Genomic DNA, 11,146 nt, shown 5'->3' with positions numbered 1-11,146 from the left:
GGCCGAGGCGCGGGGAGGCGGCGGCGGCGGCGGCCCGAGCCCAGCCCCATGGCGCGGGGGGACGCCGGCCGCGGCCGCGGGCTCCTCGCGCTGACCTTCTGCCTGCTGGCCGCGCGCGGTAAGGGCGGGCGCCCGGAGAGACGGGAGCGGCTGCGGCGTGAGGGTGCGCCCGCGCCCTGGGCTGCATCCGGCTGCGGGGCTGGCGCGAGCCTGGGTCCCGAGCAAGTGCGGGGACTGCGCGTCCCGGTGCCCGCGGTGCCTGCGCGGGGATCTGCGAGCTGCGGCCGGGGGTCGTTTGCGGCGCGTGCTTGTCCGCACTGAGTGTGTGTCTTTGGTTCGCAGAGTCTGGAGTCGTGTGTGTGTGTGTGTGTGTGTGTGTGTGTTGGGAGTGCTCCCGCCGTGTCCGCAGTGCGTGCCACGGTCGCGGCGTGGCATCGGCGGGGCGGATAGCTGCGGTGTCGGTGGCTTTCGCGGGGCGGGCTCTGCCTTGCCTGCGCGTGTCTTGGGTTGAGAGTGTGTGTGAAAGAGGAGGGGACTGGGGTTGTGTCTGCACCTCCATTTGGGTCGGGTGCGTGTGCAATCGTGTTTATGGGGCTGAGCTAATATTTGGCCTTGGCATTTGGGAAGTGTCCTTGCCCGTAGTGGGGGACAGAGCGATGGATGCCGATTGACTGGGGTGGGGGGGTGATAAAACAACACTCAACTTTGCCCAGTGGGTGTGGTTCCTGGGGTCGGTTAAGGAGGGGGTAGGGGGAGGTGTTGCTCCCCAAAACCTGTGGCCCGCAGTGGACTGGGGGAGGGGGCAGGAAACCATTTCCTTTCGTGGACATGTCCAGCGCTCGTTCTCAGGATGGGACGCGTGTCACCCCGGCCCCACCCTCCAGGGGCCGACCCGGGAAGCGTGGACGAGGTCAGCAGGGCCTCATCCAGTCCGCAGCCCAGTGCGGAGTGGGTACGGGGTAAGTCAGAGTTGTCCAAGCTGGAGAAAGGGCTGGGGAGGGGAGAGCGGAGTCCCCAAGGGTGTGTATCTAGGGTTCCCGCTTCCACCCACAGCTCTGTTGCTTCCTGTCCGGTGTGCGTTTGGGGGTGGCCCATGGAGAGTGTAGGTGGCAGGGCTGGGAGGGGGATGGGCTGGCCGCTTTGTTCGCCTAGTTCTCGCCTTCCCCGCGGAGGGGGGAGCTGAGGATGTGTCCGGGGAGAGTCGGGGAGGGACTTGGAGGTGGGGGTGGGGAGGGGGATTTCTCTCCAGCTGCTGCGGCTTTCCAGAGAGACTCAGCCAGGCCACGTGGGAGGGAGGCGGGGGAAGGAGACTTCGCCTGGCCAGCCCCAGGCCCATCTCCAGGAAAACCAAACAGCGGGTGGGAAAGTGCCGGGAACTGCTCGGACCCCTTCTGTCCCTACAAAGACACGCCCCTTTCCAGTCCCAACCGCGGATTAAGCTGGAGGCCGCTGCGAGGCTGGGTTTCGGCTGCTGGGCCAGGGGAGCCGGGGGCCCTGGCTTGTCAGGTGAAAGGGGCGGAGAAGTGTCAGAGAGGCGTCTGTCCTCCCGGAGCTCAGGGGATTAAGGAATAGTTCCCCTGCCCCACCTTCCGCTATTCCGAGGGCTCGTGGAACGAGCTCAGGGTCACACAGCAAAGCCGCATCACGGCTGGGAACCGCACCGGCGCATTATCCAATGCCTTTAGGACCTCCTGCGAGGGACCCAGCTTCCCTGGCCTCTCCCTGCTCCCGAGTGCACAAAGTAGGCGAGGGACCGAGTTGCGACGTCTCTTGTTTGCAGTGTGAGCGGCTACAACAGCTTGCCCTGGTCCTCCAAATCTCAGCAGGCCTGGGGACACTCCAGTCGAGTTATGACTAGCCACCCTGATCTGTACCGAGGTCATTCATTCATTCAACAAATATTTATGGAGCACCTTTTGTAAGCTAGCTTGTGCCTGGTGCCTAGAATATAGTAAATAAGGAGGCAGACCTCGTCCCTGGTGCAAAGCTTTCAGTCCGGTGGAGGGGGAAACTGACAAGTCCCCTGCAGTGCCGGGGAAGAGGCAAGGAGGAGGGGCTCTTACACCGGTCTGGGAAGGTCAGCAAAGGCTTCCTGAAGAAAGTGATGAATAGTAGAGCCCAACATGGAGTTAGCCCCGTAGGAGAATGATGATGGGGACAGTTTTCCAGAGAACAGCATGTGCAAACGTTCAGAGGTGATTTAGTTTAGATCATTGGATTAAACTAAATCTAGCTAGCTGGAGTTTAGGGACAAGGGGTGGGTGTGGGGCAGGTGGGGGAAGCATGGAAGGAGATCAGGGAATATCAAGACAGGAGGCTGAAGAGGGGAGCTAGATCCAGCTCACAAAGGGCTTTCCAGGGCCCACCAAGGTTTCTGGCCTGAGAGTGCCCGTGAGCCCTTGACAGGATTTAAGATCAGCTTTGCATCATCTCATTGCAGCCAGTGTGGGGATGGATTGGGTGGGGCTGGAGGCAGGAAGCTCCAGCTCCTCAGCTCCTCGGAGGCTGTTGTGGCAATCCAGAAGAGAGGATGGTGGCAACTAGCATAGTGGCTGTTGGGGTTGAGCTGCAGTGGCTGCATTCCAGAGGTTTTCAGGAAATAGAATCAGTAGAACTTGAGGATAGATTGAATTTGTAGAGGGTGAGAGAGAGGAAAGTAAGAAATAGGCCAGGTGCGGTGGCTCACGCCTGTAATCCCAGCACTTTGGGAGACTGAGGCAGGCGGATCACATGAAGTCAGAAGTTCAACACCAGCCTGGCCAACATGGTGAAACCTCATATCTACTAAAAATACAAAAATTAACCAGGTGTGGTGTGCATGCCTGTAATCTCAGCTACTTGGGAGTCTGAGACATGAGAATCGTTTGAACCTGGGAGGTGGAGGTTGCAGTGAGCTGAGGTCGTGCCACTGCACTCCAGCCTGGGCGACAAAGTGAGACTCTGTCTCAAAAAACAAAACAAAACAAAAACATGAGGCAGAATGAAGGACTGATATTGGGGTTAGGATGATGCCTGTGCCTGCCCATCTCCTCCCAATACTGTTCTTGTGTCAGGGACTGGGACCCGTGTGTGAGCGAGTGGCAAGAAGCCGAGCTCTGTTCTTATCACATGCACAAAGGTGGTGCTCTCGCCTCTCCCTTCTTCTCAAGTCAGAATTCGGAGGGTGGGGAACCTAGAGGTCAGTCATAGGAGGCCTCTAAGAACTTAAGAGCTTTCTCCTCACCTGGGAACTCTCCACCTCCTCTATCCCTTTCTCAGCCCAGAGGCTCAGAGGCCAATCTCAGTTATTTGGGGTGGGTCTCTCTCCCCATCTTGGAGGTTAGGAACCAGGTCAAACAGTGGGAGTTTCTTTTAATAATGAATCTTATCCAGAAGGTATCTCAGCCTCCATTGATCCTCTATGTGCTTTCATTACTCAATTAAACACACGTTTACATGTAAATTAGCATTTCTTTTCTCCCGAAGTTATCTCTTTCAAGTTAAGCAATTTCACAATTAGCGCATCATTGAATGTCAGCACTGAAAGGAACTTAGAAATAATTTCAGTCCAGGTGCCATGCGTGGCTCATACCTGTAATCCCAGCACTTTGTGTGGCTGAGGCAGGAGGATCGCTTGAGCTGAGTTTGAGACCAGTCTGGGAGACATATTAAAACCTCATTTCTACGGGGAAAAAAAAAAAAAAAAAGTGTGGCAGGCATGGTGGTGTGCACTGTTATCCTTGCTGCTCAGGAGGCCGAAAGTGGGAGGGCTGCTTGAGCCCAGGAGTTCAAGACTGTGGTAAGCTGTGATAGCTCGCACCACTGTACCACTGTTCTCCTCCCTGTGCAACAGAGTGAGACTCTGTCTCAAAAGAAAAAAGAGAAAGAAAAGAAGAAATAATTTTAGCATGAGCCTGTTTTACAGATGAGAAAACTGAGTGACTTCCCAAAGTTACATGATTAGGGACTGAAATGGAACCACCCTTTCTAGGGATACCCAAGTCCACTCTGCACTCCTCTGTACCATATGAGACATTATCAGCTTTAGGCTCTCCCCTCAAGTAGGTCTATCTGGGCTCTGGAATCCACCCTCCTCCACTTACCCCCCACCCACCTCTTTTTTCTCTCCCATGGTACAGCAACCAGACTTGATACAGAATTCCAGATGCAGAACAGATGTCTACCAGGCAGGCTTGGGGGCAGGGGGAGGAGTATGCACGGCTCTGAGGGAGAGGACCCCAGCCTGGTCAGAGGTGGATGACAGGAGCTAGGGGGCCAAGGAAGGAAAACCAGAGAGTATGTTTTGGGGCCCGACATGCAGAGAAATCAAACCCTGTTACCTGTGCCAACTGGGCTGCCAGCTACTACTGCCTCACTGCTGAGGCTGAGGAGGTATCCTCTGGATTTGGGGGCCCATGGGGTCCTTAGGATCAGGGAAGCAAGGACCAGTAAGCTGTCCTTCAGGTGCAGACCCAAGGCTCCTGGATGGTTCTATAAGGGGCTCATTACCTTGTTAGATTGTTTCCAGGACAGAGTTCTGGCCAGTGAGCAGAACATACTGGGAGAGACAGGTGGGCACAAGGGAAATATATTTTTTAACCATATGAGCCATACAGCAAGAGAACAGGCAAGGTAGTGATCTCCCCAGTCTGGTCATGTTTAAATACAGGGTTTCTTTCAGTGTGGACTTGCTGTTCTGTCTCTGCTTTTCAAGCGTATCGTGTCGACTGGTGCCACACAGTGTGCTAGGCAGTTTCCACATGTCTTCCTGACATCTTCTCCCGCCCTGAAGGGAGTTACTATTGTTTTTACAGATAAGGAAACTGATGCTTAGAAAAGCACAGGGGGCTCTGTGTCTTATCTTTTCGAGGATGTTTTCATGGATTCACTCATCCATTCAAGAAATGTTTATTGAGCACCTGCTGTGTGTTAGGCACTGTTCCGGGTACTGAGGATTTAGAAAGCTGACTAAGACATAACCCCAAGAGTTTGATGCCTAGTTGAGGAGAAAGGCAAGTCAAAAACCTAGAGTGAAGGCTGGGCGTGATGGCTCACACCTGTAATCTCAGCACTTTGGGAGGCCAAGGTGGGTGGATCACTTGAGGTTAGGAGTTCAAGACCAGCCTGGCCAACATGGTGAAATCCCTTCCTACCAAAAAATACAAAAACTAGGCGGGCGTGGTGGCACACACCTGTAGTCCCAGCTACTTAAGAGGCTGAAGCAGGAGAATCACTTGAACCTGGGTGGCAGAGGTAGCAGTGAGCTGAGATCACGCCACTGCACTCCAACCTGGGTGACAGAGTGAGACTCCCTCTCCCCCACCAAAAAAATATCTGGAGTGACAACTGCGATGATGGGGGTGCCAGCGTTCTACGGGGCAGAAAAAGGAGAGGTGTCTGAAGCAACCAGAGACGTCACAGCTGTTCTAGGGAGTGAGCGAAGCACCAGCAATGCATGGAACAAGATGTGTTTTCAGAGAACTGGCCATGGTTCGCTGTGTGTGGAGGGGCAAAGGGTCTCAGGGGAGCGGGAGGTAGGCAGGTCAAGCTGAGCCTGGCTTTGCTGTCGGATAGGCTGAGGCTAAGCCTCTCCCCTCAGGATTGCAGATGAAGGGAGAGCTGAGGCCTTCCTTGTGTCCCAGGCAACTGTCCCAACTCTCCTTCCAGCTGTTGGGGGGAGGGGCTCAGCATGTGGTAAGGGAGGTGGCCAAGGTGGGGGGCGGGAAGGGAGGTTTCTGGAAGGAACCGACTTGTGTTCCCTGGGAAAGGAGAATGGTGATGGTGTCGTGGGGAATTTCTCCTGGGCTGAAAACAAGTAGTAAATCTGTTGGGCCCTGAAATTCAGAAGTGAGGAGGCACTGATGTGATGTTTGTGGCAAGTTCCTGGCTTAATGAAGGAGCCATCTTGGCCTCGTTGTTCCCCTCCCCCAGCTACACGCCCCTTCCCTAAGAATTCACTGAAAAATGGAACTCACGCCAGGCCTCCACTAATCCCACGAAACAGCATTGAGCTGGCCCTAGAGCTCAGCAGCGAATCTCCTTTCTGTCTGGGTTCTAATTGGCCTCATAAAATCCAATTTATCCTGTAAGTGGGTAAAATAATCTGTCAGAAAAAGGAGATTGAGAGGTGGCCCTAGGGTTCCCAAATGCAGCAGCTCTGTGTCTCTGGCAGAGTCTCACTGAGGAGATTGAGGAGAAGGGATTATGGGAGGGGCGGCCCCCTCAAGACAGCCGGGGGGGCAGCAAGTGTCCACTGGGCACCTGCAATGTGTCCACCCCCGCCCTGAGAGGGAGGGCTAAAAATGTTGGGGGTCAGCCATGACAATGGGTTGGGGTGGCAAGAAAGTGCTGGCCATGAAGCTCCTGGACAAATAGGGTCTCCTCCCCAGAGCATCTTTTGTGAAAAGATTTGGTGGTATGGGAACCACACTTACATTAAAACAAATATTGCTGTGTTATGCAGCAGAGTGCAAAATGTGCTAGAGGTTTAAAAGGCAAAACATTTTAAGCAGGCAGTGAGCCTTGTAAATATGTGTTCCTCTGCTGTTGGGAGAATTTGGATGAAAATGTTTGAGTAGTTTGGAGACTCCTCATTTTAAGATTGGGGAAACTGAGGCCAAAAGGACAAAAGTAGCTCACACCAGGTCATGCAACGAATGACTGGACCTAGAACCCAGGACTCCGAGGCCAGGCTTGTCCCACCACACCCCCTTGTCTGTCTAGGCAAGAGTAAGGGACCTCCAAGTGGCTTCAGTTTGAGACTTAGGAAAAACTTTACCTGGGAAGGCAGGAGCAGCCTCATAGAAGGGCTGGCACCTGAGTCCCTAAGGATACGCTTCCTGGGCACAGAAATCAGGTTGGGCACAGAGACAGAGAGAACGCTCTTACTCAGGAGCAGTTGTCTCCTCAATGCTGGGTTCATCACCAAAAAGTCAAAGAGGGCAGTTTTCCCAGACTGTCTCCCGAGAGATGAGACCCCTCCCCAAGCCTCAGTTTCCCCATCTGTGGAATGAGGCTTCTCAGGCTTTGCAGATGTTTCCACTAAAATGGGCTGTCTTGGGCTGCTGGCACAGCACTGCTGCTCTCTGAGGAGGACCCCCTCTTCTCTCTGTGTCTACGTCCCTGTTGCTTTCCCTGTTCCTGCCTTGCTGAGTTCCTCAGAGGTGGGGAAGCCAGACATCTGCTGATCCATGAATATTCAGGAAGGGAATCGGAGCCTCCTCTGGGCTCCCCAGCCAGCCGCCAGCCCCTCTGGCGGCCGTCCTGCTTGCCAGAGCCCAGGCTGCTGACATACCCAGCAGCTGCTCGGGCCCCAACTGTTCACATTGTTTGTTCAGCGCAGCAGGGGATTTTCCAAGCCCGGGACATGCTTTAGGGGGCAGGGAGGCTGCCGGAGGGCTCAGGGATTCGTGTCCTGTGGGAGTTTTCTCCCCTGAAATCCAAACCTACTGCTTAGTGGCTGGAATGGGTATTTGGAAGCCGCTGGGCTGAGAGCCGGGCTTGCCTTCCCCCTACCCTGTACTTGAATCATGGCATCTAGGGTCTTAGAGATAGAAGGGACTGGATGATAAGAACAGCAAATAGCACTTGTACAGCCCTTTACAGTTACAAAGTGCCTGTAAAGAATAAGCTCCCCACCGGGCATGGTGGCTCATGCCTGTAATTCCAGCACTTTGAGAGGCCAAGGCGGGCAGATCACTTGAGGTCAGCAGTTCGAGACCAGCCTGGCCAACATGGTGAAACCCTGTCACTACTAAGAATACAAACATTAGTCAGGTGTGGTGGTGCATGCCTGTAATCCCAGCTACATAGGAGACTGAGGCAGGAGAATCACTTGAACTCGGGAGGTGGAGGTTGCGGTGAGCTCAGATCGTGCCACTGTACTCCAGCCTGGGCAACAGAGCACAACTGTCGAAAGAACAAACAAACAAAGAATAAGCTCCCATTCCTTGAGTGATATCTATTAGGCTCTGAGCTGTAGCCCTGACATACATTGTCTTGTTTAATTCCTTCACGCTTAGTGGTGTCATCTTCATTTTATGCATGTGGAAACTGAGTCCCAGAAACGTTAAGTGGCTTGTCACAGAGCTGGTAGGTGGAGCAGCAAGGTTGAAACCTTGATCTTCTTCCCCAAGGTCAAAAGCTGTTTCCACCACAGCATGTGGCCCATAGTAGCGTGAATGCCACATTGGTTTCCCCAATTAGAATGGAAACTTGGTGAGGGCAGGGGCCGCTTCTCCCTCCTGAACCCACGAGTACTACTGAGGCCAGTTGTGTAGCCAGAGGTGTCCAGCAGAACCCATCTGATGAATTAAGAAAGGCAGCGGCCCAGGTCAGGTCCTGTCTCTCCGTCCGCCCTTCACACTGCAATCCCGGAGCCCTGGCTTCTGCCCTGGCCTCTTTATTTCACGTAGCCATCACTGCTCTTCTCCCCTCACTCTTGTTCGTCTTTGGAGGTGGTGGGAAGGGAGTCTGGAGACTCACAGGGGTTCTAAATGTTGGCCTGTGTGTCCAGGTGTTGGTTAGTGTGGCAGAGACTGAGGTGCACGTGTTCAGGAGTGCAGAGCTATGTTTACCAATTCGTGTGTGGTCTCAATGGTGTTTTATGTTTGTTCAGAAATAGGTGTGTCCATGTCAGCGAATAATCATAGAATCATAGAATCTCAGAGGTCACCTGCTACATTCCAGTGAGCTGGGGTCCAGAAGGGGAAAAGACTGGGCCAAAACCACATGGCTAGACTGTGATGGAGCTGGACCTAGAACCCAGGGTCTCCTGGTTCCCTCACCATTGTTTTGTGCATGTCCCCATGTGGCTCTGTCAGTCCAGACTTGCCTTGTAAGGAATATGGGCCATTGTCCCAACCTCTGTCCCTGGTTCCTCTCAGACATGCCATTCTGCCTTGAAGTAAGGAGTCAGACCAGAGCCTAAGAAGGGATCTTGGGCCACTGAGCTTTTATAAGACAAGGAGGCAGCAGGTCAAACTGTTGGGAGACACAACAGGGAGAACCAACCATTTCTCTATGAATAATGGTGGCTGGGTCCTGCTGAATATTGGTTCCAATAATAAACATTGGCCTTTGTGTGTTTTTGCCTTGACCCTGGGATGGCATTCCCTTCCTCTACTGTTTCCCTGCTCTCCCCTTTGTGGCAAGGGCAGTGTTGGGGTCTGTAGGCTCTTCTGGGGCCTTGGGAGAAAAAAGAACCCTGGATTGAGTCAGGAGACCTGAATCCTGGCTCTGGCCTCCTGCATGGCCTTGGGTAAATTAGCTGCAGGGAGTGTTGAGCTTCTCCAGTCACCAGGACAGACCAGGCTGCAGGCTGCCAGGGCCTGGAATGAGCCATGGGAGCCTCCTCTCATGCTGGCTCTGAATCCGGCTTGAGTCTAGTCCCTACCTGGGGCACTTAATTCCCAGCAGGATCTGCTCACTTAGTTCATTGTCGGGGAAGGGGAAATGTCTGACTTCCCTTCATCCAGGTGGCTCCCCCAACCAGCTGGGACTTATTTTTGTTTTGTTCATTCAAAATATATAGCATATACACACACACACACACACACACTTTCTCACACTTATAATACATTTTAAATGTTTCTTGGATACAGTATTTTTCTAGCCTCTGTGTGTGTGTGTGTATAAAGAGAGACAGAGTGAGAGAGAGATCTACATATGCATATGTATATATTTTAGACAGGATCTCGCTCTGTTACCCAGGCTAGAGTGCAGTGGCACAATCACAGCTCACTTCAGCCTCAACCTTCTGGGCTCAAGGGATCCTCCCACCATGCCTGGCTAATAAAAAAAATTTTTTTGTAATGATGAAGTCTCCCTATGTTACCCAGACTGGTTTCAAACTCCTGGGTTTAAGCAATCCTCCTGCCTCGGCCCTCAACCTCACAAAGTGTTGGGGTTACAGGAGTGAGCCACCATGCCTGGCCTCTAGTGGCATATTTTTGATTGGATAATAATGACCAATATCATCTGTTAGGTTCCAGGGTAGGGAATGACATTACTGAGCCCCCATTCTGTGTCAGGCACTGTGCTTTTTTTTTTTTTCTTTTTTTGAGACAGAATCTCATTCTGTCACCCACGCTGGAGTGCAATGGCACGATCTTGGCTCACTGCAACCTCCACCTCCTGGGTTCAAGCGATTCTCCTGCCTCAGCCTCCTGAGTAGCTGAAAATATAGGTGCGCGCCACCACGCCTGGCTGGTTTTTGTATTTTTAGTAGAGATGGGGTTTCATCATGTTGGTCAGGCTGGTCTCGAACTCCTGACATCGTGATCCACCTGCCTCGGCCTCCCAAAGTGCTGGGATTACAGGCGTGAGCCACCGCGCCCATCCACTATATTCTTTTCTCACACATCATCTCGTTTAATGCTTACAACAGCCCTATGAGAAAGGAATTGCTATGCTTTTTTTTTTTTAGGCAGAGTCTCATTCTGCCACCCAGGCTGGAGTGCAGTGGCGTGATCGTGGCTCACTGTAGCCTTGAACTTCCAGGCTCAGGCGATCCTCCTTGCTTCAGCCTCCTGAGTAGCTGGGACCACAGGCGCATGCCTCCACGTACAGCTAACTTTTTACATTATCTGTACAGATGGGGTCTCTCTGTGTTACCCAGGCTGGTATGCTTTTTCAATTGAGACACAATTTACATACTACAAAATTCACCCTTTATAGTGTTCGACTCAGTGGTTTTTGGTATATTCATATTCACAACGTTGTGCAACCACAGCCACTATCTAATTCTAGAACATTTTCATCACCCCCAAAAGAAACCCTGTACTCATTAGCAGTGACTGTCTCCCCCCAGTCGCTGATAATCATTAATCCACTTTCTGTCTTTATGGATTTGCCTTCTCTGGGCATTTCATAGAAATGAGATCATGCAAAATGTGGCATCTTATGACTGGCTTCCTTCACTTAGCGTCAAGTTTTCATGCTACCTTGTAGCATGCATCAGTCCTTCATTCCTTTTGATGGCTGAGTAATCCAGTTATCCATTTATCAGGTGATGGGCTTTTGGGTTGTTTCCACTCTTACTATTATGAATAATGCTGCTATGAGGAAACAGCAGCGGGGAAGACAGGCACAGAGGAGGGCAGCAGTTTGTCCGAAGTCACAGTTAGTAAGGGGAGAACCGGGATCCAGATGCAGGTCTTTCTCCTTG

At 52.6% G+C, this 11,146-nt stretch overlaps 1 protein-coding gene across 1 annotated transcript in view; it reads left to right on the top strand.

Moving 5' to 3' along the window:
* Nucleotides 1–48: 48 nt before the first annotated feature.
* Nucleotides 49–11,146, top strand: part of IGDCC4 (immunoglobulin superfamily DCC subclass member 4) — a 42,393-nt gene continuing 31,295 nt past the window's right edge. The window contains exon 1 of the mRNA XM_025390359.1: nt 49–118. Within this exon, the coding sequence (XP_025246144.1) occupies nt 49–118 (70 nt within the window). The remainder of the gene's footprint in view (nt 119–11,146) is intronic.

This window comes from Theropithecus gelada, chromosome 7a, assembly GCF_003255815.1.
Source record: "Theropithecus gelada isolate Dixy chromosome 7a, Tgel_1.0, whole genome shotgun sequence".
Classification (NCBI taxonomy): domain Eukaryota; kingdom Metazoa; phylum Chordata; class Mammalia; order Primates; family Cercopithecidae; genus Theropithecus; species Theropithecus gelada.
Note: the sequence above shows the minus strand (reverse complement) of the source record. Positions and strands in the feature narration are given on the sequence as shown.